Below are 27,500 nucleotides of genomic sequence, written 5' to 3'. Positions count from 1 at the left end.
GTAATAATCTACAAGTGTGTATTGTTTACTTCTGTTAAAATTAATTATGGACTGTGTGTGTGTGTGTGTGTGTGTGTGTGTGTGTGTGTGTGTGTAGACAGATGAAGAGAAAAGACAGGGTCTGCCTGTGGTGATGCCTGTGTTTGACCGGAACACCTGCAGCATTCCCAAATCCCAGATTTCCTTTATTGACTACTTCATCACAGACATGTTTGACGCCTGGGATGGTAAACACACACACACACACACACACACACACACATACGTATATATGTAGTCATAGATTGATTAGGATGGCCAATTAGTAATTAAGATAGAGAGACAGATAATTATATATTCGGATAATATTATTGAGTAAATAAGATCTTCTGTCTGAAACAGTGTCAGTGAGTCATTTGGTCAGTGAGGGAGTCAGTTGTTTAGTGAGTCAGTCAGTGAGCCATTTGGTTAGTGATTCTTTTATTCACTGAATCATTTAAATCCAAACTCAAATGTTTTTGTAAAGTGATTTTACTTTTGACTTTGTTGAACTTGGCTTTTAACTTCGTTCCCTGAAGCTTCACTAACTAACTAAGCTACTAACCTGTAAGGATGTTGAGCAATATGGCACGTCTTGAGACCTGTTTGTTTTGCGTGTGTGTGTGTGTGTGTGTGCGCATGTGTGTGTTTAGTATTAATGTTTTCTCTTCTGTTTCTCTGCAGCTTTTGCTGATTTGCCAAATCTCATGCAGCATTTAGACAACAACTTTAAATATTGGAAAGGTTTGGACGATCGCAAACTACACAGCCTAAGACCGCCACCTGAGTAGTTCATCTCACACACACACACACACACACACACACACACACACACACACACACACACAGAATAGTATGGCTTTGTCTTCGATTTCTCTCATGGACTAAATAAAAGCGACTCTCTAAACCTGGACTTTATGATGGTGTGAGACTTGACGCCCCCTGCTGGTTTAAATGAACACACACACTCGGACTACACGTGTGGCCTTCCAGCGCACGGCTTTACAGGGTGTGTGTGTGTGTGTGTGTGTGTGTGTGTGTGTGTGTGTGTGTGTGTGTGTGTGTGTGTGTGTGTGTAAAGCATCAGGAAACACTAAGATCATCCCACCTCACTCTCATCCTCTACTCACTCGTCTGTTTTGTATTTATTTTTTTTCCTTGTTGTTCTACACTAATCATTAATGATGCGAGTGATTTGTAGCTAAACCGATGAATCTCAGAAGCCAAAGCTGATTAACACACAAACAATAATCCTCTGACCCATGTCATTATCATAAACATGTCTATTTTTTTAACTGAATGACGTTACTTCCTGTTGCACTGTAGAGGGCTGGGCATGTGCCGATCATCGAGTAGATGAAATATCACGATATATATTTATATTTAACACGCACAATATTATCTTTAACAAATATCATTCAGGAGGAGGCTGCATGGGTTTAGAGATAAAGGATTTCTTTTTAAAGGCCTTAGTTTGGAGAGTGTGAAGAGAAGGTGATTCTGTTCTGGGGGGTTTTGAGATTCCTCTTATTTTTTACCTTTGTTTCTTTTTTGGATATCTTTCTCTACAACATTCTTTACTTAATTCAACTTCTATTTTTTTTTCTTTTATAACTTTTCATATTTTTTCTTTTGGCATTTCTTTTAAATTTTATTTCCTTATAATTTTGCTTTTTGTTTTTCATCCTTTTTGTATTTTTTTGCCTGCATTTGTCTTTAGTTAATTTATTTTCTTTAGTTTTATTTAAATTTTCTTTTTCTTTTGTTTTTTTTGCATCCTCTTTCTTTCTTTCTTTCTTTCTTTCTTTCTTTCTTTCTTTCTTTCTTTCTTTCCTTCTTTCATTCTATTTAAAAGACACAGCAGATCTAGTATTTTTCTTCCAATGTGTTATCGTGATTTTATTGTGTACCGTGATAAATGCGGTTACACTGATATGAATTTGATATCGGCATATGCCTAATCAGATGTGAACGATGGATGAAGTGTGTGTGTGTGTGTGTGTGTGTGTGTATGTGTTTGTCCAGAGCCTCATGGGAAGGCAGAGAGTTTCAGCATGATGAGAATCTGTGAACCGTGTTTTGGACTTGAATGATTTTTTTTCCCAGCGAGGGTTTTTGTATCCGGTTTATCCTACTGAAGAGACTGCCTTATTTTATACGCTATTTATACAGCACAGCCCACTGTCTCACTGCGGCGGACACCTGTCTCTCTGTGGTGGACACCAGTCTCACTGCGGCGGACATCCGGACACATTTGTAATAACACACCGCTGAAACAGAACGCTGAGTAAAGCTCCATATTTTTGTATAGACTCTGAATTTTACACTGGAAAAAAACACGAGCAGCAGCCGAGGAGGAAGGTGATGGGTAACGATGATGATGATGATAATGATGATGATGAAGCTATGTGGATCTGTGTGACATGTTAAAGGTGTAAAGCAAAATTTTATTCTGAAATGAATATAAAGGAGTTTTCTCTTATTTCGTGTCTGTATTATTGACTTTAATCACAGTTCATACACCAGCCTCAAGCTCAGGTAAGGGCTGGGACCTTAAGTCAGAAGGTGGGACCTGGATGTAAAAGTTCACACACTTTATGTACATACTGTACACTGTCACTGAGACACACACACTACTAACTTACTGTAGTGCTGGTGGCTCTATGCTTCCATTACTTACTACATTCCATTCTATGCTTCCATTACTTGCTCAATACATTACTCAATACTTCCTTTGTAGCTCAATACATTAGCTTTAAACGTGACTCGGTTACCGTCAGCAACGTGTCAGGAGTTTATGTTTTAATGGCTTTAAAAGAGAATTTCTAAAAGAAACTCTCTGTTACAGAGAGACACAAAGACTTTCAGTCAACACACAGCAATTTCAACATCTGGATTGTGATTGGTCAGAATTTTGTACCAATCAGAGATCAAGCTGGAGTGTTATTTACATATTTATTATTACTTATATGTATTATAATTATTTACATATTTATTATTAATTATGATTATTTATATATTTATTATTACTTATATGTATTATAATTATTTACATATTTATTATTATAGTTATTATTATATACTTATTTACATATTATTATAGTTATTATTAAAATTATTTACATATCAAAAGATAGTTTATACTTAATAAATACAAACCGGTGACCACGTGGCTTTCACGTTTTTCTAAACAAACTGTAAATAGACTTTAACAGGATTATTAATATTAATAACTATTAAATTATTAATTATTAATATTAAATCTAATCAAAGCAGAGAATGTGAAAGATGTCCGTATAATGTGTTCGTTTATGTTTGTTGTTAATGTGATAATATATCTAGCTTTTTTATTCCTGAAGTTAAAGTCGAAGTTTATTTCTTGAGAAAACAAATTAATCCTCTCTGCGCATGCGCTGTGTAACATAGAAAAAGGGGGGCGGCACAGGCGTGGACTGAGACAAGTGCGCATGCGCGGTTCGACAGGCCCAAGCGCAGCGGCTAACTCTGAGGTGACTTCAGGATACTAAACTTGTGTTCAGTATTTTTAACGAAAATAAACACTTAAAGGTTGATTTATTTTACTTTTTTAACACACTTTAATACAAGATGGCATCGGGGACGCCGTAAGTATATTTCAACGCTTATTATAAAGATATCTTTGTGTACAGAGCTGTTGTAGTTAAACGGCTAGTTCAGTTAGCTTAGCATCTCACAGGCTAGTTAGCTAGCAGGCTGTTGTAGTTAAACGGCTAGTTCAGTTAGCTTAGCATCTCACAGGCTAGTTAGCTAGCAGGCTGTTGTAGTTAAACGGCTGGTTCAGTTAGCTTAGCATCTCACAGGCTAGTTAGCTAGCAGGCTGTTGTAGTTAAACGGCTAGTTCAGTTAGCTTAGCATCTCACAGGCTAGTTAGCTAGCAGGCTGTTGTAGTTAAACGGCTAGTTCAGTTAGCTTAGCATCTCACAGGCTAGTTAGCTAGCAGGTTCCTCAGAATCAGCTTAGTGTGTGAGCGCGCGCGCACACATACACACGCACACAATAGTCTTTATATCCTAATAAAGTTGAACGTTTTGTACAAAGCTGATGTTTATTTGCGTTGTTCATTAAATTTGTAGAATAAAATTGCCGTTGTATAGATAATGGAGGGTCTGAAAGCGGTCTCTTTGAGTACCAGAGTGTCGCTGATACTAACCTCCTATATTACATATGTGGAGCTGAACAGGCCAAGTGTGGGGAGAGGAACACTTGGGCCTACTAGCTACACACACACACACACACACACACACACACACACACACACACACACACACACGCATGCATACATACAAACACACACCTATAATAGAGCTGTGGAGCTGAACAGGCTAAGTGTGGGGAGAGGAACACTTGGGCCTACTAGCTACACACACATGCACTCCCACACCTGCATTAACACTAAGCTTATATTCTTTTACACGTTACATTAATTTAGCTCTAACATCGTCTCCACTTTCCCTTTCAGATGCCTGAACAGTCGCTGGGATCAGCCCAAGTCCAAAGCAGACCTGCTGCAGGGGATTATGGGAAATGTGTCCACTAACAATGCAGTTAAGGTGCCCCCAAGTTCAGCTGTTACATCAGGGGCAAGTTCTCCAGCTCCTTCTGCCCCAGCACAGGGAGGAGTGGAGATGGCCACTGCAATGGCTGCCAAGCTTAATGCAATGTTATTGGCTAAAGGAAAACTCAAAGCACCGCAGCCTTTACCGAGTAAGGTACTGATCTCCAACACGGGGCTTAGGGATGTGGGCTGTTGTACTTCACACCACATGATGGGCCATGATTCCTTAGGTCAGCTCAGTGGGGGTGTGTGTGTGGTTGGGGGGGGGGGGGGGGGGGTCTGACTTTAAGGCAGACTTGTACCCGGGGATTCACTTTTGTGTGATGTGAAAATGTATAATAAAGCTTAGCAGTGGACTGTTGGTGTGTGACATACTGTCACACACCAACAGTCCACTGCTAAGCTTTATTATACATACTGTAACTAGTCCAGTTCACTTCACTAATCTATTTCAAGAGCAAGGGTAGTAAATAAGCCAAGCACATGCATCACATACTTGGCTTTAGGACATGTGAATACATGGTTACAACAGTCTCGTGTGTGTGTGTAGGCTCCTCCTAGTGCCCCTGTACCTGTTAGCAGTGAGGAGATCGTTGTCACAGAAGTGGATATTAATGATGTGCCTGTGAACTGCAGGAATCTGCTGACCAAAAGCAAAACACAGGAAGAGGTGTGTTTCACTCGCTCACACACACACACACTGAAATGTACTGCTTATATAGGTAGAGTTGTGTGCAGAAGATTGTAACTCGATGGTTATCGAGTCTAAAAAGTCATGAAATGAAAACAATGTGATGTCTGACATACAACAGAAAGTCACTGTTAATTACATACATGATGTCATTTTTACAAATTCTACACTTTTATACAAAATCAGATTCGTCTGTACAGCGGCGCGCTGGTCTCCACTAAAGGCCTGTTCCTGGGTGATGCTGAGAAGTCCACCTACAAAGGAGGGTGTGTGTGTTACATCTGTGTATATAATCATGTCTGATTCCCCTTCTGTGCTTTCACTCATCAACATTTCCTGTTGTAGAGAGCGTCCTCTGTATCTGCACGTTCAGGGACGAAGCCAGGATGAAGTCAACAGTACGTTTTACTTTTCCCCTTCCTTTCTGGTATTTAATCACAGTTTAACTGTAATGTGCGGAGCCTACAGGATTGGACATTAGCTTCGTTCGAGCTTTTTTTTTAAACATCTTGAGACGTTATAGACGTTAAAAGCTTATGATTGATTTCTTCACAGAGGCCGTGATGCGTATCAAAGAAATAATCTCAGAGGATGTGTTGCGAGCATCAGGGGGCCAGCAGCCGGCTGTAATGCCCCCGGTTCCTGTTTACCCCCAGCCCCCACGACCTTCTATTCCCCCACAGCCACATCTCCCTACGCCACGCCCCCCGAATGCTCCTGTAACACCCGCACACAGACCCCCTCCTCCTCATGCTGGGGTAGGTACCTCACTATTAACCCTAGGGCTAAGTGGGGGTTGTGTTCCAGTCCTGTTTCTAGCACACCCTCGTGTACTTCCGCTTGGTTGAGACAACTTTTAGCACACTTACTAGCTGTTTAACACATCAGCCAGCTAAAATAACTCTGAAGCCAGCTGATTAGTACTCTGGTTACCTGGTGAGCTGATGTGACTGAGTGTGTGAAGAAAACTGTGTAAATCAGTTACGTCGGAACACATTCGACCTGGACAGTGAGATCGGTACGTTCTAGGGGAAGTGGACAAGGGTGTGTTGAGAGCGGTATTGGAACACTGCATGCGTGTGTGTGGAGGTTAATGAAGGCGAGGCCATAGGAGATCATTTGGCTCTTGCTGATACCCACCTCCTATATCAACCTCAGCAGGGAGAAACTGGCCGATCTGCAGAGATCATGGCCTGCACTGCTCCTGCTCACACACACACACTCTTTCAAATTGATCACGACAGGAGAACATGGCTGGTGCTGCTGTTTTGAAGACTGTCAATAGCAACAGTAGTTTTTTTTTTTTTGTTGCTGTGGCTGAGACATCTATGAACACCAAGGTGAACTTTAAACCTTTATAAATATATAGTCAGCAAATAGCTGACTCTTAACCAAAGACCAGTTCTCTAACACTCAACTCAACCACGGTTAAGTAGTTACACCGAGAGGTTTGGTCCGTGAACGCCGGTGTAGCAGAGTGATGCTGTTGTCAGGTTATAACATGTTTAACGTGCTTTTGAAATAAATCTGAACTTGAAAGCAACGATTTGATTTTCCTTTTTCAATTCTTATGAAACCTGCGAGTGAATACGAATATAACTAGCAAACCTAGCTGAGTAGTTATGACCTAACCTGTAAGTCACCTCTTAACCATAGAGAAAAGGTACTTGGAGAAATTTTGTACTTTTACAGGAGAGTTATTAAATAAACCGATTTTATTTCTTCAGGAAATGTTTACGGGTGTAGATCACATAGTGTAGCGTGTGTCTATGTGCTTTGGGAGTGGGTGAGGTTAGAGCAGTGTATATGGATCTCTAGTAGCTTAAGGGTTTAGTGTGTAATCACTGTACCTCTGGTGCTGGTTGCAGAGTTTTGTGCACACTAAGCTATTTGTAGGATTGGAGCAATGCCTGCCGGACTTCAACGTGAACGAGAAGGTGGAAGGACCGAACGGCTCGTACCTGCAGCACATCCAGACGGAGACCGGGGCACGCGTCTTCCTGCGAGGGAAGGGCTCCGGCTACATCGAACAGGCCTCACGGAGGGAGTCATTCGAACCCCTGTACCTCTACATCAGGTAATTTAGTTTAGCTAACGGTCTCATTATAACAAGCTGAGCTCAGTAATATTACAGCATACATTAAGAGCACTTTTGCAGCAAAGATAAAATTTGTGACGTAATTTTTAACATGTTTCTTATAGCCATCCAAACTCTGCTGGCCTGGAATCAGCCAAGAAACTCTGTGAGAGCCTTCTAGAGACGGTAGGAACAGATGACTTTCCTGCCCATGAGGGCATTTGACTGACTTGTAAAGCAAACCATCAGTTTTTGTTCAGCATCATGTTTAGGGCATAAAAATGTAAAGTACAAAAATAAACCAGCTTGTAGTCATCGATCGTTCATTTAAAATAATGTTGTACAAATTAACGAGTCTAGACTGTGAACTTCACATCATTTAGAAAGTCTAGCAGTTAGATGATCAGCTCAGAGTCACAGATGTAAGCACAACAGTTTCCTTCTAGGAAAAGGTAGAGCATCACAATGGTGTTTTTTTCCTGGTGGACTGTTAAACAAGATGTCTCCTGGACATCTGTAGAATCCGACCAATCAGATGATGACACTCAAACTCCTGAAGCTGTTTACATTTTTTGTCATCATCTTTCAGCTAACGTTTTGTGAGCATGTTTAAGGCTTTGACTGGCATGAGGTGCTAATGAACAGATGTCCCAGCTAGTGTGACCTGGTGCTGCCCACAAGGTGGCAGTGTTGCTGCTTAAACCACTAATCAGTCTTAAAATAACCATTGAACATATCACAAAGTTAGTGAATGAGGCAGAATTAATAACCAGGGGTCATCATAATGGTGTGTGTGTGTGCTGCAGGTGCGGGCTGAACACGCACGTATGGTATCTGTGTACACAGCTACTGGTTCCACACAAGGTAATGTTTCCTAATTGGGCTGTTTTATGTTTATTTCACTAAATTATTCACTTAAAATTGTTCAGTTTGTGAGACTGACGTGTGTGTGTGTGTGTGTAGCAACATACCAGTCCCATGGATACTCATCCTCCACCAGCAGTAGTTACAGCAGCCAGTCGTGGTACGGCTACCCCAGCGTTTACCCATCATACCCAGGGACAGGAAGTTACTGGAGTCGAGCAGACGGTGCAGACGGTGCGCAGATGGTGCAGTACCCCGTGTGTCCTCGCAAACCCACTTCATTTGTACTGCAGGTTAGTATGGTACACACACGGAGATGATTCAATATAACGCCTGCAAAATTGTTAATCGACGTCTCCATGGTGTGTGTGTTAGGATGAAGTCAAGACCTCAGACGATGCTGAAAACGACTCGTCCAGTGTTTCCAGCCCAAAGAGATGTTTTATAGAGGAGAGTGAAGAGGAGGAAGGAGAGCAAGAGTTAACACAGGTGGGGTTTTTAGGCAGATGGGGTCAGTGATCGTATTATTAGAGAGAGCCGTCTAGTGGCTATACACTGGGTGGATGGGGAGAGAACTGGTGGGGGGGTGGGGGTTCTCTGTTCATTTGGTTTGTCCAGATTAGAGAGTTATGACATTTTCAAGCCTTTTATTGTAGTGAACTGAATTAATGATTAGCACAGGTCTAGTTCATGTATTAATGTGTAACGATAGTGTGTGTGTGTGTTACATGTTCATAAATACAGGAGCCTAAACCAGATGGTCCAGTGGAAGAGTCCTTGTCTAGTGGTGGTGATGTCAGCAGATCAGACCTGTAAGCTCTCCCTCTACACCCTGATCACATGTGTTCAGTTCTGTTATGACAACACATACAATACACTGTGTCTTCTGTATAGGACACTGATGCCTCCTCCACCTCTACCTGTGGTGTCGCTCCCAGCACCACTCAAGAGACCAAGACAAGAACCTGGTCACTCACACGCAGGTATGAACCACACACACACACACACTAACATTAAAGTCTTTACACAGTTATATACTACAGTGTTAATACAGTCTGAACACGTGTCCTGTAAGGAAGAGCTGAGGACGAGCTCGATAACGATGGAGATAAAAATAGCCTACCGCCCCTTTCACAGTCACACACCACTTCTCTACCCCTGGGATTTTGCTCCAGATTTAATTCAGTAACTGTTTTATTTTCTCAGATGAAGAGGAGGTGAAGAAGGTGAAGATCTCCTCAGACTCTTTAGGCCTCGTCCCTTACGGCGGAGACTCCTCGGACGAGGAAGAGGAGAAAAGTCACAGTGGGAGAAAAAGCCATTCTTAACAATACATGCACACACTCAGAACTACCCCTGACCCCCTTGAGTCCTTCTCTGAGCTGAACTTTTGAGTTTGGAAAATGTAACTGTTCCTATGGAATAAAATCTCAACCTCAAACATCTCAACATCTCTTCAAACTTTTTTCTGTTCCGTTTGCTCACGTCTTTTATTTTTAGAGACGACGATCCGAAACGTCACGATCGGTAGACCGAGCGTTTTGGAGACCTGGTTTGGCTCTATTGTGGGTCTGGTTTAGAACATTACTGGTTAAACTGGGCAACTAGAGACCGGTGCAGATCCGTTATATTGTGATGACCCTCGGCTGGGTAGCTGTAATGTCTGGTGTTTAGAGGAGGATTTTTATTGGTACAATAAAGTTTCAGTAAAGAACGCTGTGAGTTTCTGAACTGAGTTTCTTGTTCTTTTTGCTGGTTTCAACGAGCAGAAAGAACAAGAAACTCTGCCTCCTGGAGCTCCACACTCCATGTCCAGTAGGATAAATAATGCAGTTCTCCTCGTCACTCCTGAAGCTCACCAGTAGAGGTCGCTCTCTCCCTTGTTTGGTTAGCCAAGCTTGTCATCTCTCCATCTTCTGAGGCACCAGTTTACCAGATCGTGAGGCTTCTAGAGCTTTTGTTTCAGTGGCTGCTAAATGTTCTTCTGTAACTTTTTAGTTGAGTCTGAAGATCCATCCATGAGCATCAGACAGGTTTGTGTAGAGAGACCGAGACCTCTACAGCTAAGGGGCTTGAACACGGCCCATTCGGACACCATGTCAGTGATCTCACGTTGTCCGTGAGCACAAACGACAAGCAGAATCTTACATCATAACTGTATGGTGATGGTCCAGGACCCATGTGCAGAGTTTAATACACAAATCCAAACTGTAATAATATCAGTGTAATGAAAACAGCAGAGAAGGTCAACTGTAAGGATTTAAAGGACGTAGCGGGATGAGGTTCACTTCTGAGTCTCTCATGGTTTCTTCCTCACAACCACCACCTCAGACTTGATCATTAGGGATACATGTTAGAGATAAATAATAATTGAATTTTAAACTTTAATATTGTATTTTATGTTTCTAAACTGGGGGAGCACGGTGGCTTAGTGGTTAGCACGTTCGCCTCACACCTCCAGGGTTGGGGGTTCGATTCCCACCTCCACCGTGTGTGTGTGTGTGTGTGTGTGTGTGTGGAGTTTGCATGTTCTCCCCGTGCCTCGGGGGTTTCCTCCGGGTACTCCGATTTCCTCCCCCGGTCCAAAGACATGCATGGTAGGTTGATTGGCATCTCTGGAAAATTGTCCGTAGTGTGTGTGTGTGTGTGAGTCACAGTGGGAGAAAAAGCCATTCTTAACAATACATGCACACACTCAGAACTACCCCTGACCCCCTTGAGTCCTTCTCTGAGCTGAACTTTTGAGTTTGGAAAATGTAACTGTTCCTATGGAATAAAATCTCAACCTCAAACATCTCAACATCTCTTCAAACTTTTTTCTGTTCCGTTTGCTCACGTCTTTTATTTTTAGAGACGACGATCCGAAACGTCACGATCGGTAGACCGAGCGTTTTGGAGACCTGGTTTGGCTCTATTGTGGGTCTGGTTTAGAACATTACTGGTTAAACTGGGCAACTAGAGACCGGTGCAGATCCGTTATTGTGATGACCCTCGGCTGGGTAGCTGTAATGTCTGGTGTTTAGAGGAGGATTTTTATTGGTACAATAAAGTTTCAGTAAAGAACGCTGTGAGTTTCTGAACTGAGTTTCTTGTTCTTTTTGCTGGTTTCAACGAGCAGAAAGAACAAGAAACTCTGCCTCCTGGAGCTCCACACTCCATGTCCAGTAGGATAAATAATGCCGTTCTTCTCGTCACTCCTGAAGCTCACCAGTAGAGGTCGCTCTCTCCCTTGTTTGGTTAGCCAAGCTTGTCATCTCTCCATCTTCTGAGGCACCAGTTTACCAGATCGTGAGGCTTCTAGAGCTTTTGTTTCAGTGGCTGCTAAATGTTCTTCTGTAACTTTTTAGTTGAGTCTGAAGATCCATCCATGAGCATCAGACAGGTTTGTGTAGAGAGACCGAGACCTCTACAGCTAAGGGGCTTGAACACGGCCCATTCGGACACCATGTCAGTGATCTCACGTTGTCCGTGAGCACAAACGACAAGCAGAATCTTACATCATAACTGTATGGTGATGGTCCAGGACCCATGTGCAGAGTTTAATACACAAATCCAAACTGTAATAATATCAGTGTAATGAAAACAGCAGAGAAGGTCAACTGTAAGGATTTAAAGGACGTAGCGGGATGAGGTTCACTTCTGAGTCTCTCATGGTTTCTTCCTCACAACCACCACCTCAGACTTGATCATTAGGGATACATGTTAGAGGTAAATAATAATTGAATTTTAAACTTTAATATTGTATTTTATGTTTCTAAACTGGGGGAGCACGGTGGCTTAGTGGTTAGCACGTTTGCCTCACACCTCCAGGGTTGGGGGTTCGATTCCCACCTCCACCTTGTGTGTGTGGAGTTTGCATGTTCTCCCCGTGCCTCGGGGGTTTCCTCCGGGTACTCCGATTTCCTCCCCCGGTCCAAAGACATGCATGGTAGGTTGATTGGCATCTCTGGAAAATTGTCCGTAGTGTGTGTGTGTGTGTGAGTGAATGAGAGAGTGTGTGTGTGTGTGTGTGTGTGTGTGTGTGTGTGTGTGTGTGTGAAAATGAGAGAGTGTGTGTGCCCTGTCATGGGTTGGCACTCCGTCCAGGGTGTATCCTGCCTCGATGCCCGATGACGCCTGAGATGTTCGGATAAGTGGTAGTAAATGAATTAATGTTTCTAAACTTTTTCAGAAACATAGATTAGGACTATTATTGACTTAGACAAATATCAAATGAAAAATAAATAAATAAAAGAATAACACAAGCAGCAAATCAAAGGAGATCAGATTGAACAGGTCTTTGCTCTGATTTTAAGAAGAAAGTGTCATCAATTACTTTCTAGAAAATTGATGACACTTTCTTCTTAAAATCAGAGCAAAGACCTGTTCAATCTGATCTCCTTTGATTAGAGGTCCTTTCATTTCACCTTAACACTTATTAAGGTACTTATTTACACAAGGAACCTGAAATACCACTTCTGTTTCCCGCCATACAATAATCACATAAATGTCGTTTTCATTGTTAAACTCTAATAAACAGAACTGTGTTTACTTTTATCATCTCTGGGAACTGAACTGCTATATTTCTCTTTATGGGATTTAAAAACAAGTTAAACAAGTGCTTTAAAATCTTTATATATAAAAAACATCCCCTCACAATATGGTGCTTTTACACAAGAATTATTTGTTTGTTTGTTTGTTTGTTTGTTTGTTTTTGCAATGAGCAGTGTAGACTTTATTCTTGTATAAGTATAGAAGTGAAGAGCTCAGTTATATTCTTATGAATACTCTGTCTGGCAGATCAAACCTGTCTCATTACAAATATCTCATCTTGTGTGCTGGAAGAAGATTCCAGAAGAACAGAATAAGAGAAATGGGTTTGGCCCTGCTTCATGTTTCTGATAATGTCACTAGCACGTGATTTACCAGCACCACTGGGCTCGTAAAGTGTCATTGTGACTTTTTGACACTTTACCTAATCAACAGCTTCATTATATTAGCCTTTATAGTGATTCATTGGTATAAAGAGATCGAATGTCGTGTGGAAACGGTCTATCATTGGTATGAATTGTGTATTGAATCATTTCTTCAGCAAGTCTGTATAATACTGAAGTGTTTACTGAATGTTGGGGGTGTTTCAGGAGAGAAATACAACCAGTTTTTGTATAAATGCAAAAATTGTCCTGATGGTCACCTTTTGTCAGTATGTTGGAGGAATTTCAGGTACTTTCCCAGAAGAAGAAATTGCGTGCCAAGGAAATCATTTGCTTTTTGCAAATTTGCTAGAATTGTTACCAAGACTCCATCTAGTGAATCACTCATTGTGTCCACACATAACCATCAAGTTAAGAAAATATTTAACATTAATTAGAATTTAACATTAATTTAATTTAACATGAAACAGTACACTGAGTTTTTGTTCCATGTGTTAATTATCTCTACCAAATCTTGTAGATAAAATCACTAAATAAGTTAGAAAAAGGCTCTTTGTGGTAAACTAGTGTTAGTTTATCTTAAACTAGTGTTACTTTATCTTAAACTAGTGTTAGTTTATCTTAAACTAGTGGGGATTATTGTTATTTTTAACTTTACTGAAAACAGCTGATTATGTAACTGCTAAAGTGAGTAAATTGTAGAATATTAAAGAATATTTTGCTCATTTTATTTATGAAACATTTTTCATAGTTTTGCACGTTTTGTATTTCAGTAACCGTGGTGTATAACTGACACGAGTGTTATGTATAAAGACAATATTTCACATACAATGTTAAGTAATATATAAACTACAGAATCTGCATGTTGTTGTGTAGTTTATTATAGAATCATTAACGCACTGTTGATACACAATGATAAAATATAGAACTTTCAGATAAAATACCTTTATGATAGTCAATTTAAATAGCATTATTAAGAGGAGACTTTTCCTCCTTATCCATAGATCCTCCTCATGCTTTTATTCATTTATAAAGAAGCAACACGATTCCTACAGGTTAATCCTGGATCTCACTGTAACATCAAATACAAATCAATAAACTGACCAAAAGAAAATGTCGAGTCATTCTGAGGTAAAAAAACATTCAGAATATAAAACCTGGGATGTAAAATCTTCTGTTTTTCGTGTGCACTAACATACAGAGGTCGATCTAAGCTTATTTGCTAAACAAAATGTATTGCTGCACTGGCTAACACACAACAAACCTGAAATACCACTTCTGTTTCCTGCCATACAATAACCACATAAATGTCTTTTTCATGGTTAAACTCTACTTTTATCATCTCTGGGAACTGAACTGCTATATTTCTCTTTATGGGATTTAAAAACAAGTTAAACAAGTGCTTTAAAATCTTTATATATAAAAAACATCCCCACACAATATGGTGCTTTTACACAAGAGTAAGCTATTTATTTATTTATTTATTTATTTTAATAATGAGCAGTGTAGACTTTATTCTTGTACAAGTGTTTAGTGAAGAGCTCAGTTATATTCTTATGAATACTCTGTCTGGCAGATCAAACCTGTTTAATTACAAATATCTCATCTTGTGTGCTGGAAGAAGATTCCAGAAGAACAGAATAAGAGAAATGGGTGTGGCCCTGGTTCATGTTTCTGATCACGCCACTAGCACGTGATTCACTAACAGCCAATACGATCCACAGAGCTATCGTATAAAAAGCCACCACACAGACCCGAACTAAACACACTGGCTTGTTTGTTGTGGACGATGATTTGCTTTCTTATTTTGGAAACAGCAGGAATGGAGAGACTCGCCAACTTGCTCTACGCGATTATACTTGCGATGAAATTCCTTGACGACGCTTTGAACAAATTTCTATCTTTTGCAGAACGAGTGCACAACTCGTTCAACATGATTATGCTTACGATGAAATTCCTTGACGACGCTTTGAACAAATTTCTATCTTTTGCAGAACGAGTGCACAACTCGTTCAACATGATTATGCTTACGATGAAATTCCTTGACGACGCTTTGAACAAATTTCTATCTTTTGCAGAACGAGTGCACAACTCGTTCAACATGATTATGCTTACGATGAAATTCCTTGACGACGCTTTGAACAAATTTCTATCTTTTGCAGAACGAGTGCACAACTCGTTCAACATGATTATGCTTACGATGAAATTCCTTGACGACGCTTTGAACAAATTTCTATCTTTTGCAGAACGAGTGCACAACTCGTTCAACATGATTATGCTTACGATGAAATTCCTTGACGACGCTTTGAACAAATTTCTATCTTTTGCAGAACGAGTGCACAACTCGTTCAACATGATTATGCTTACGATGAAATTCCTTGACGACGCTTTGAACAAATTTCTATCTTTTGCAGAACGAGTGCACAACTCGTTCAACATGATTATGCTTACGATGACATTCCTTGACGACGCTTTGAACAAATTTCTATCTTTTGCAGAACGAGTGCACAACTTATGTTTGCTGCCCCTCTAATAAACCTGCTAATGAATTTAAGGTACTTTTAGACTCATTAAATCTGGCTCAGTCCATTTCCTGTCCCACCCATAGGTTAGGTCACACTCTTGACCTTATTATCTCTCGTGGGGTGATTGTGTCAACCTGTGAGGTCATGGATTTTCCCATCTCTGACCATTCTCTCATACGGTTTGACATTTGTGCTGTTCCACCTGCACCAACGTTTACTGCCCCCCATCGCCATCGCATTATTACCTCATCTACAGTCGATGACTTTGCTGCTGCTTTCTCTGTTTCTGATCTCGCCTCTACTGCTGAATTGGCATCGCCTCTTTGCCCGGAACGTTTCCTCGCCTCCTTCCATACCACCTGCTCCCGCATTATGGACTCTGTTGCGCCCTACAAGGTTAAAGTTGAAGCCTACCACCTGCCCCCTAGACGCTGTTCCTACCAGGATTTTGAAGGAGACGGTTGACATCATAGGTCCCATCCTTGTCCCCTTCATAAACAGCTGTTTTAGGGTGGGTACTGTTCCCGCTGCTCTCAAACACGCTATTGTGAGACCGCTGCTCAAGAAACCCAACCTTGATCCCTCCATATTCTCCAACTTCCGTCCTATATCTAACCTGTCATTTCTGTCTAAGTTGATGGAGAAGCTTGTTTCCGCACAGCTGCAGTCTCACCTACAACTGCACGGCATTGGTGATACATTTCAGTCCGGTTTCAGGTCAAGACATAGCACTGAATCAGCGCTATTGAGGGTCCATAATGACATTCTTAGAGCCCTGGATGGGAAAAGCTCTGTGGTTTTGGTGTTACTGGACCTAACCGCTGCATTTGACACCGTGGATCATGCCATCCTCATCTCTCGTCTTCAACATGTTGTTGGTCTGCAGGGTGCAGTGCTAAATTGGTTCTCATCATACCTCACTAACAGAACCTTTTCAGTAATGCTTAATGACTATTCTTCCTCGGTTGCTCCTCTATCATCTGGTGTGCCTCAAGGCTCTATTCTTGGTCCTACTCTGTTCTCACTCTACATGCTGCCACTTGGTCAACTCATCTCCAATCACAACGTTCAATTTCATTTCTATGCTGACGACCTCCAGATCTATCTTCCTGTGACTCTGAGTAATCGTTCTGCATTGGACCCGCTCCATAATTGCCTTCAGGATATCAAACAGTGGCTTTCCCAGAACTTCCTTCATCTGAATGAAGAAAAGACTGAGTACATCCTGTTTAGCCCAGATTCATCCAACAGTTCTCTTACTTTTGGTTCTCTAACACCTCAGTTTGCTCCTACAGTGCGAAACCTGGGTGTTATCTTTGACAAGGGAATGCACCTCGATAAGCAAATCGGTGCAGTAGTGAAGGCGAGCTTTTATCAGCTAAGACTACTCAGCAAGGTAAAATCATTCTTGTCTCAAGCTGACCTTGAAAAAGCTATACATGCCTTCATCAGCTCAAGGATTGACTACTGTAATGCTCTCTACACTGGACTTAATCAATCACTTCTCAATCGGCTTCAAATAGACACCTCCAAACGCTCACACATCACCCCTGTCCTCCACTCGCTTCACTGGCTTCCGGTGCGGTTTAGGGTGGAGTATAAGGTCCTTCTCTGTGTGTTCAAGGCCATCAATGGTCTGGCCCCAGCCTATCTCACAGAATTAATAAAGGTCTACCAACCAGCCAGATCTCTCCGCTCCTCTGGACCTCTCTGGTCATTCCCAAATACAATTATGAGAAGTTTGGAGGCCGGTCATTTGCCATCAAGGGACCAAAGCTGTGGAACGCACTTCCAGCACATTTACGATCCATCACTGTGCTGAGTGTTTTTAAATCGCAGTTGAAGACATATTTATTCATACAAGCTTTTAACGCATAGACCCGGTTTCAACTGCTATTTTATGTTCATTGTGTTCTTATTGATTCTATTTATTTAGTTTTTTATTGTTGTTTTACTGGAAAACACCTTGTGCTCCTTTTGGCTGTTGTAAGGTGCTCTATAAATAAAATTTGATTGATTGATTGATTGACAACTTGTTCAACATGATTATACTTACGATGAAATTCCTTGACGACACTTTGAACAAATTTCTATCGTTTGCAGAACGAGTGCACAACTTGTTCAACATGATTATGCTTGCGATGAAATTCCTTGACGACGCTTTGAACAAATTTCTATCGTTTGCAGAACGAGTGCACAACTTATGTTTGCTGCCCCTCTAATAAACCTGCTAATGAATTTAAGGTACTTTTAGACTCATTAAATCTGGCTCAGTCCATTTCCTGTCCCACCCATAGGTTAGGTCACACTCTTGACCTTATTATCTCTCGTGGGGTGATTGTGTCAACCTGTGAGGTCATGGATTTTCCCATCTCTGACCATTCTCTCATACGGTTTGACATTTGTGCTGTTCCACCTGCACCAACGTTTACTGCCCCCCATCGCCATCGCATTATTACCTCATCTACAGTCGATGACTTTGCTGCTGCTTTCTCTGTTTCTGATCTCGCCTCTACTGCTGAATTGGCATCGCCTCTTTGCCCGGAACGTTTCCTCGCCTCCTTCCATACCACCTGCTCCCGCATTATGGACTCTGTTGCGCCCTACAAGGTTAAAGTTGAAGCCTACCACCTGCCCCCTAGACGCTGTTCCTACCAGGATTTTGAAGGAGACGGTTTGACATCATAGGTCCCATCCTTGTCCCCTTCATAAACAGCTGTTTTAGGGTGGGTACTGTTCCCGCTGCTCTCAAACACGCTATTGTGAGACCGCTGCTCAAGAAACCCAACCTTGATCCCTCCATATTCTCCAACTTCCGTCCTATATCTAACCTGTCATTTCTGTCTAAGTTGATGGAGAAGCTTGTTTCCGCACAGCTGCAGTCTCACCTACAACTGCACGGCATTGGTGATACATTTCAGTCCGGTTTCAGGTCAAGACATAGCACTGAATCAGCGCTATTGAGGGTCCATAATGACATTCTTAGAGCCCTGGATGGGAAAAGCTCTGTGGTTTTGGTGTTACTGGACCTAACCGCTGCATTTGACACCGTGGATCATGCCATCCTCATCTCTCGTCTTCAACATGTTGTTGGTCTGCAGGGTGCAGTGCTAAATTGGTTCTCATCATACCTCACTAACAGAACCTTTTCAGTAATGCTTAATGACTATTCTTCCTCGGTTGCTCCTCTATCATCTGGTGTGCCTCAAGGCTCTATTCTTGGTCCTACTCTGTTCTCACTCTACATGCTGCCACTTGGTCAACTCATCTCCAATCACAACGTTCAATTTCATTTCTATGCTGACGACCTCCAGATCTATCTTCCTGTGATTCTGAGTAATCGTTCTGCATTGGACACACTCCATAATTGCCTTCAGGATATCAAACAGTGGCTTTCCCAGAACTTCCTTCATCTGAATGAAGAAAAGACTGAGTACATCCTGTTTAGCCCAGATTCATCCAACAGTTCTCTTACTTTTGGTTCTCTAACACCTCAGTTGCTCCTACAGTGCGAAACCTGGGTGTTATCTTTGACAAGGGAATGCATTTCGATAAGCAAATCAGTGCAGTAGTGAAGGCGAGCTTTTACCAGTTAAGACTACTCAGCAAGGTAAAATCATTCTTGTCTCAAGCTGACCTTGAAAAAGCTATACATGCCTTCATCAGCTCAAGGATTGACTACTGTAATGCTCTCTACACTGGACTTAATCAATCACTTCTCAATCGGCTTCAAATAGACACCTCCAAACGCTCACACATCACCCCTGTCCTCCACTCGCTTCACTGGCTTCCGGTGCGGTTTAGGGTGGAGTATAAGGTCCTTCTCTGTGTGTTCAAGGCCATCAATGGTCTGGCCCCAGCCTATCTCACAGAATTAATAAAGGTCTACCAACCAGCCAGATCTCTCCGCTCCTCTGGACCTCTCTGGTCATTCCCAAATACAATTATGAGAAGTTTGGAGGCCGGTCATTTGCCATCAAGGGACCAAAGCTGTGGAACGCACTTCCAGCACATTTACGATCCATCACTGTGCTGAGTGTTTTTAAATCGCAGTTGAAGACATATTTATTCATACAAGCTTTTAACGCATAGACCCGGTTTCAACTGCTATTTTATGTTCATTGTGTTCTTATTGATTCTATTTATTTAGTTTTTTATTGTTGTTTTACTGGAAAACACCTTGTGCTCCTTTTGGCTGTTGTAAGGTGCTCTATAAATAAAATTTGATTGATTGATTGATTGACAACTTGTTCAACATGATTATACTTACGATGAAATTCCTTGACGACACTTTGAACAAATTTCTATCGTTTGCAGAACGAGTGCACAACTTGTTCAACATGATTATGCTTGCGATGAAATTCCTTGACGACGCTTTGAACAAATTTCTATCGTTTGCAGAACGAGTGCACAACTTATGTTTGCTGCCCCTCTAATAAACCTGCTAATGAATTTAAGGTACTTTTAGACTCATTAAATCTGGCTCAGTCCATTTCCTGTCCCACCCATAGGTTAGGTCACACTCTTGACCTTATTATCTCTCGTGGGGTGATTGTGTCAACCTGTGAGGTCATGGATTTTCCCATCTCTGACCATTCTCTCATACGGTTTGACATTTGTGCTGTTCCACCTGCACCAACGTTTACTGCCCCCCATCGCCATCGCATTATTACCTCATCTACAGTCGATGACTTTGCTGCTGCTTTCTCTGTTTCTGATCTCGCCTCTACTGCTGAATTGGCATCGCCTCTTTGCCCGGAACGTTTCCTCGCCTCCTTCCATACCACCTGCTCCCGCATTATGGACTCTGTTGCGCCCTACAAGGTTAAAGTTGAAGCCTACCACCTGCCCCCTAGACGCTGTTCCTACCAGGATTTTGAAGGAGACGGTTGACATCATAGGTCCCATCCTTGTCCCCTTCATAAACAGCTGTTTTAGGGTGGGTACTGTTCCCGCTGCTCTCAAACACGCTATTGTGAGACCGCTGCTCAAGAAACCCAACCTTGATCCCTCCATATTCTCCAACTTCCGTCCTATATCTAACCTGTCATTTCTGTCTAAGTTGATGGAGAAGCTTGTTTCCGCACAGCTGCAGTCTCACCTACAACTGCACGGCATTGGTGATACATTTCAGTCCGGTTTCAGGTCAAGACATAGCACTGAATCAGCGCTATTGAGGGTCCATAATGACATTCTTAGAGCCCTGGATGGGAAAAGCTCTGTGGTTTTGGTGTTACTGGACCTAACCGCTGCATTTGACACCGTGGATCATGCCATCCTCATCTCTCGTCTTCAACATGTTGTTGGTCTGCAGGGTGCAGTGCTAAATTGGTTCTCATCATACCTCACTAACAGAACCTTTTCAGTAATGCTTAATGACTATTCTTCCTCGGTTGCTCCTCTATCATCTGGTGTGCCTCAAGGCTCTATTCTTGGTCCTACTCTGTTCTCACTCTACATGCTGCCACTTGGTCAACTCATCTCCAATCACAACGTTCAATTTCATTTCTATGCTGACGACCTCCAGATCTATCTTCCTGTGATTCTGAGTAATCGTTCTGCATTGGACACACTCCATAATTGCCTTCAGGATATCAAACAGTGGCTTTCCCAGAACTTCCTTCATCTGAATGAAGAAAAGACTGAGTACATCCTGTTTAGCCCAGATTCATCCAACAGTTCTCTTACTTTTGGTTCTCTAACACCTCAGTTTGCTCCTACAGTGCGAAACCTGGGTGTTATCTTTGACAAGGGAATGCATTTCGATAAGCAAATCAGTGCAGTAGTGAAGGCGAGCTTTTACCAGTTAAGACTACTCAGCAAGGTAAAATCATTCTTGTCTCAAGCTGACCTTGAAAAAGCTATACATGCCTTCATCAGCTCAAGGATTGACTACTGTAATGCTCTCTACACTGGACTTAATCAATCACTTCTCAATCGGCTTCAAATAGACACCTCCAAACGCTCACACATCACCCCTGTCCTCCACTCGCTTCACTGGCTTCCGGTGCGGTTTAGGGTGGAGTATAAGGTCCTTCTCTGTGTGTTCAAGGCCATCAATGGTCTGGCCCCAGCCTATCTCACAGAATTAATAAAGGTCTACCAACCAGCCAGATCTCTCCGCTCCTCTGGACCTCTCTGGTCATTCCCAAATACAATTATGAGAAGTTTGGAGGCCGGTCATTTGCCATCAAGGGACCAAAGCTGTGGAACGCACTTCCAGCACATTTACGATCCATCACTGTGCTGAGTGTTTTTAAATCGCAGTTGAAGACATATTTATTCATACAAGCTTTTAACGCATAGACCCGGTTTCAACTGCTATTTTATGTTCATTGTGTTCTTATTGATTCTATTTATTTAGTTTTTTATTGTTGTTTTACTGGAAAACACCTTGTGCTCCTTTTGGCTGTTGTAAGGTGCTCTATAAATAAAATTTGATTGATTGATTGATTGACAACTTGTTCAACATGATTATACTTACGATGAAATTCCTTGACGACACTTTGAACAAATTTCTATCGTTTGCAGAACGAGTGCACAACTTGTTCAACATGATTATGCTTGCGATGAAATTCCTTGACGACGCTTTGAACAAATTTCTATCGTTTGCAGAACGAGTGCACAACTTATGTTTGCTGCCCCTCTAATAAACCTGCTAATGAATTTAAGGTACTTTTAGACTCATTAAATCTGGCTCAGTCCATTTCCTGTCCCACCCATAGGTTAGGTCACACTCTTGACCTTATTATCTCTCGTGGGGTGATTGTGTCAACCTGTGAGGTCATGGATTTTCCCATCTCTGACCATTCTCTCATACGGTTTGACATTTGTGCTGTTCCACCTGCACCAACGTTTACTGCCCCCCATCGCCATCGCATTATTACCTCATCTACAGTCGATGACTTTGCTGCTGCTTTCTCTGTTTCTGATCTCGCCTCTACTGCTGAATTGGCATCGCCTCTTTGCCCGGAACGTTTCCTCGCCTCCTTCCATACCACCTGCTCCCGCATTATGGACTCTGTTGCGCCCTACAAGGTTAAAGTTGAAGCCTACCACCTGCCCCCTAGACGCTGTTCCTACCAGGATTTTGAAGGAGACGGTTGACATCATAGGTCCCATCCTTGTCCCCTTCATAAACAGCTGTTTTAGGGTGGGTACTGTTCCCGCTGCTCTCAAACACGCTATTGTGAGACCGCTGCTCAAGAAACCCAACCTTGATCCCTCCATATTCTCCAACTTCCGTCCTATATCTAACCTGTCATTTCTGTCTAAGTTGATGGAGAAGCTTGTTTCCGCACAGCTGCAGTCTCACCTACAACTGCACGGCATTGGTGATACATTTCAGTCCGGTTTCAGGTCAAGACATAGCACTGAATCAGCGCTATTGAGGGTCCATAATGACATTCTTAGAGCCCTGGATGGGAAAAGCTCTGTGGTTTTGGTGTTACTGGACCTAACCGCTGCATTTGACACCGTGGATCATGCCATCCTCATCTCTCGTCTTCAACATGTTGTTGGTCTGCAGGGTGCAGTGCTAAATTGGTTCTCATCATACCTCACTAACAGAACCTTTTCAGTAATGCTTAATGACTATTCTTCCTCGGTTGCTCCTCTATCATCTGGTGTGCCTCAAGGCTCTATTCTTGGTCCTACTCTGTTCTCACTCTACATGCTGCCACTTGGTCAACTCATCTCCAATCACAACGTTCAATTTCATTTCTATGCTGACGACCTCCAGATCTATCTTCCTGTGATTCTGAGTAATCGTTCTGCATTGGACACACTCCATAATTGCCTTCAGGATATCAAACAGTGGCTTTCCCAGAACTTCCTTCATCTGAATGAAGAAAAGACTGAGTACATCCTGTTTAGCCCAGATTCATCCAACAGTTCTCTTACTTTTGGTTCTCTAACACCTCAGTTTGCTCCTACAGTGCGAAACCTGGGTGTTATCTTTGACAAGGGAATGCATTTCGATAAGCAAATCAGTGCAGTAGTGAAGGCGAGCTTTTACCAGTTAAGACTACTCAGCAAGGTAAAATCATTCTTGTCTCAAGCTGACCTTGAAAAAGCTATACATGCCTTCATCAGCTCAAGGATTGACTACTGTAATGCTCTCTACACTGGACTTAATCAATCACTTCTCAATCGGCTTCAAATAGACACCTCCAAACGCTCACACATCACCCCTGTCCTCCACTCGCTTCACTGGCTTCCGGTGCGGTTTAGGGTGGAGTATAAGGTCCTTCTCTGTGTGTTCAAGGCCATCAATGGTCTGGCCCCAGCCTATCTCACAGAATTAATAAAGGTCTACCAACCAGCCAGATCTCTCCGCTCCTCTGGACATACCTCTCTGGTCATTCCCAAATACAATTATGAGAAGTTTGGAGGCCGGTCATTTGCCATCAAGGGACCAAAGCTGTGGAACGCACTTCCAGCACATTTACGATCCATCACTGTGCTGAGTGTTTTTAAATCGCAGTTGAAGACATATTTATTCATACAAGCTTTTAACGCATAGACCCGGTTTCAACTGCTATTTTATGGTTCATTGTGTTCTTATTGATTCTATTTATTTAGTTTTTTATTGTTGTTTTACTGGAAAACACCTTGTGCTCCTTTTGGCTGTTGTAAGGTGCTCTATAAATAAAATTTGATTGATTGATTGATTGATTGACAACTTGTTCAACATGATTATACTTGCGATGAAATTCCTTGACGACGCTTTGAACAAATTTCTATCGTTTGCAGAACGAGTGCACAACTTGTTCAACATGATTATACTTGCAATAAAAATTTCTGAAGATTGCGGAACTAGTAAGAACAATATATACCCGGTACGAAATGACTCCACAACTCATTCATTCATTCATTTCATTCATTTTCTACCGCTTATCTGAACTTCTCGGGTCGCGGGGAGCCTGTGCCTATCCCAGGCGTTCCACAACTCATTTTAACAATTTATTCCTGGTACGAAGGTATAGTTTATCATCACAGTGAAACTGCTGTTATATAACTTGTGTGTGTATATTTTATATATACATAATAAAAGCTTTAAAAATAAAATGTTGGTATGTGTCTAATTTTAAATTGTTCCATCTGCTTTTAAATCTTGCCACATGCTAGTGCTTTTGTTTTTGTAGTGATTTAATGCTGGTGACATTGGTTTTATTAAGCCAGAGAACTCACCAGGATGGAGCTCATTGTAACATAGATTCATTTGAATTGGGGGAATCATGGCCTAATGGTTAGAGAGTCTATATACGCCCATGGGGTTAACACAAAATATATGTGTGTATACCTAAATAATTGTGTAAATAGAAAAAAACGCAAAACTGCATTTAGAAACAGTTGAGTCCCCCCTCCCTCCCCTTCCTCACAGTGGTTTGACCCTCCCCTTCCTCACAGTGGTTTGACCCTCCCCCTCCCATTCCTCACAGTGGTTTGACCCTCCCCCTCCCCTTCCTCACAGTGGTTTGACCCTCCCCCTCCCATTCCTCACAGTGGTTTGACCCTCCCCCTCCCCTTCCTCACAATGGTTTGACCCTCCCCTTCCTCACAGTGGTTTGACCCTCCCCTTCCTCACAGTGGTTTGACCCTCCCTCTTCCTCACAGTGGTTTGACCCTCCCCCCACCCCTTCCTCACAGTGGTTTGACCCTCCCCTCCACCACGTCACGTGATGCCACACGTAGCCCCGCCCCAAAAACAAGCAAAATTAAAAATTTGCACAAAATGGACATGTGACATATCAAAGCACTCAGCACAATGAGGGGAACTGCCCCACGGGTATTCTGGTCACGTCACGTGACGTCACGTGATGTAACACGTAGCCCCGCCCCAAAAACAAGCGAAATTAAAAATTTGCACAACATGGACATGTGACATCAAAACACTCAGCACAATGGGGGGAACTGCCTCACGGGTATTCGGATCACGTCACATGCTCATGTCCGCTCTCCTCCAAAAGTATTGACACCCTAGCGGTCCAGTAGCTTTCACAATCTTTCTGTCCACTCGCCTCCAAAATGCACCGGCCTTTGCGAATACTTGCACCGTCAAAGCCAACATCAAAGGTTGTCACAACAAACTTTACAAATCTAGTTTTAGATTTCATGTCCCAGGCACCCTAAATTTCAACATCTACTCCTCAATTAACCGATGACCACTCAGTTTTACGATTTTATTGAGGGCTACACCCACATTCTTCTCATTCAGTTCTCATTCTTATAACCCTTTTTGTAATGTGTTCTTCTTTTAAGGCTTGCCTGACTTAAACTTATTTGCTCCTTACTTTCCTGACAGGGTGAATTTTATTCATGTGTCAGAAAACAACACTGTATTTAACATCCGTTACACTCTAATTACTGATCATGGCATGTTAATGTATACCTGTTCTAATGCTGTATGCCCCTTTAAGGTCTGATGTCAGAATGTATACGAAGCTATCGTTTTCTTTTTACTTCCCTAATGAAAGTGCATCTTGTTTTATGTTTCATTTTTGTTTCTTTGCCTTTATAAGAACACAATATCGTATTAACATCAGTTACCCTTTGTTGCATTCTGTTGCATCCGGACTCTTGCAGTAAGCCAATGCAAGTAACCGTTTCCTTTACCAACCAATTTAGATGCGTATTTTAAGTATGAACCTTGTATTGTGTCTTGAGGTGAATTTAAGTTTCTGTGACGATTTCCCAGTTATTGTGTGATTAATTTTGAAGTCTAAGCTTGCCATTCCTTTCCTTCCTTTCTCTAATTTCTTCTTTCCAGTCTCTTCCTCCCTTTCCCCCTTTCCCCAATTTTAATTTCTTTTGTGTAATTTTATTTTCATCTTTGTTTTCTCTATTTCTTTTGTTTGTTTGTGTAGTTAGTTTTATGTTGTGTTTGTCTCATTCATTAAATGCCATATTATTGCACCACAAGTGATTGTCTCTGAGTGTCGCTCACAAACTTAAGGTACCTGCAACATCTGGTCTGAACTACATGCTGTATTAAGTTCATTTACATTACGGTGTAAAGTAAAAGGGCAGTGAACCTTCCTGAGCCGGGAAGATACCGCCTTCATAGAATTAATAAAGGTTACACGGCCTGTTCGCCGGACGAACAGACCAAATAAGTGTAACGTTAATTCCAGTACCGTTAATTTCAACTTAGGTTAAAATATTTAGAGTCACTATAACGCGTTATAATTACTTATTAATATTTACCTTGCTTCGCGAGCCAAAATCGCTACAGTGGTTTGACCCACTGCCTCCTTTCCCAGTACATCTCACCTACTGTGCAAAGTAGGTGAGATGTACTGGGAAAGGAGGCTGTGGGTCAAACCACTGTGAGAAAGGGGAGGGGGAACTCAACTGTTTCTAAATACAGTTTTTGTGTTTTTTTTCTATTTACACAATTATTTTGGTATACATACATATATTTTCACAATAGAAAGTGCGATTTTTTTTTTTTTTTAATTTTTAAATTTTTTTGTAATTTTACACCCATGCCCCTACTGTTCAATGAAATTTACACCCATAGTTAACCCCATCTGCTCTAAGGGCACGGTGTCATAATCCTGTGCTCCTGACACTACACTGATTTATAAATCAAATCAAATTTATTTCATTTGTCACATACACACATGCAGTGAAATGCTTTTTGCGTCTGTCTGGTATTTAAGCATAAAAGGAATAAAAAGAATGGGAAAAAAACAAAAAAACAAAATCAGATAGATAAATAAAAAGTATTAACTAAATAAAAACTATATAAAATTTGAAAATATGTATCTATGTAAATAAATATATAAAATAAACAAAAATAAAAAGGTAAAGT

The 27,500-nt window shown here is 41.6% G+C and overlaps 3 protein-coding genes and 1 long non-coding RNA gene across 6 annotated transcripts in view; 3 read left to right on the top strand and 1 right to left on the bottom strand.

Moving 5' to 3' along the window:
* The window catches only part of pde8a (phosphodiesterase 8A), a 47,319-nt gene extending 46,228 nt beyond the window's left edge, over positions 1-1,091 (top strand). Inside the window, exons 21-22 of the mRNA XM_047822128.1 lie at positions 98-227; positions 703-1,091. Of these exons, the coding sequence (XP_047678084.1) occupies positions 98-227; positions 703-809 (237 nt within the window). The 3' untranslated portion in view covers positions 810-1,091. The remainder of the gene's footprint in view (positions 1-97; positions 228-702) is intronic.
* LOC113657299 overlaps positions 1-27,500 on the bottom strand; it is a 1,727,325-nt gene that overhangs the window by 832,803 nt on the left and 867,022 nt on the right. The gene's annotated exons all lie outside the window — the stretch shown is intronic.
* The window catches only part of LOC125146171, a 1,103,650-nt gene that overhangs the window by 382,594 nt on the left and 693,556 nt on the right, over positions 1-27,500 (top strand). The gene's annotated exons all lie outside the window — the stretch shown is intronic.
* On the top strand, positions 3,458-11,044 carry LOC113650446 (KH homology domain-containing protein 4-like). Of its 3 annotated transcripts, XM_047822137.1 has the most exons (15): positions 3,458-3,641; positions 4,517-4,766; positions 5,163-5,282; positions 5,490-5,569; positions 5,649-5,701; positions 5,859-6,061; positions 7,172-7,380; positions 7,506-7,566; positions 8,187-8,244; positions 8,344-8,537; positions 8,620-8,733; positions 8,989-9,056; positions 9,139-9,227; positions 9,451-9,604; positions 10,945-11,044. In XM_047822137.1, exons 1-14 carry the CDS (start codon positions 3,625-3,627, stop codon positions 9,570-9,572), a joined length of 1,638 nt encoding a protein of 545 aa, XP_047678093.1. In that variant the 5' UTR covers positions 3,458-3,624; the 3' UTR covers positions 9,573-9,604; positions 10,945-11,044. The 3 variants fall into 3 exon arrangements, with proteins under 3 accessions (XP_047678093.1, XP_027014621.1, XP_027014622.1); XM_027158820.2 differs by lacking the exon at positions 10,945-11,044 and having other exon boundaries at positions 9,451-9,693; XM_027158821.2 differs by lacking the exons at positions 3,458-3,641; positions 10,945-11,044 and having other exon boundaries at positions 4,517-4,761; positions 9,451-9,693.

Source organism: Tachysurus fulvidraco, chromosome 13 (genome assembly GCF_022655615.1).
Source record: "Tachysurus fulvidraco isolate hzauxx_2018 chromosome 13, HZAU_PFXX_2.0, whole genome shotgun sequence".
In the NCBI taxonomy this organism is placed as follows: Eukaryota; Metazoa; Chordata; class Actinopteri; order Siluriformes; family Bagridae; genus Tachysurus; species Tachysurus fulvidraco.
Note: the sequence above shows the minus strand (reverse complement) of the source record. Positions and strands in the feature narration are given on the sequence as shown.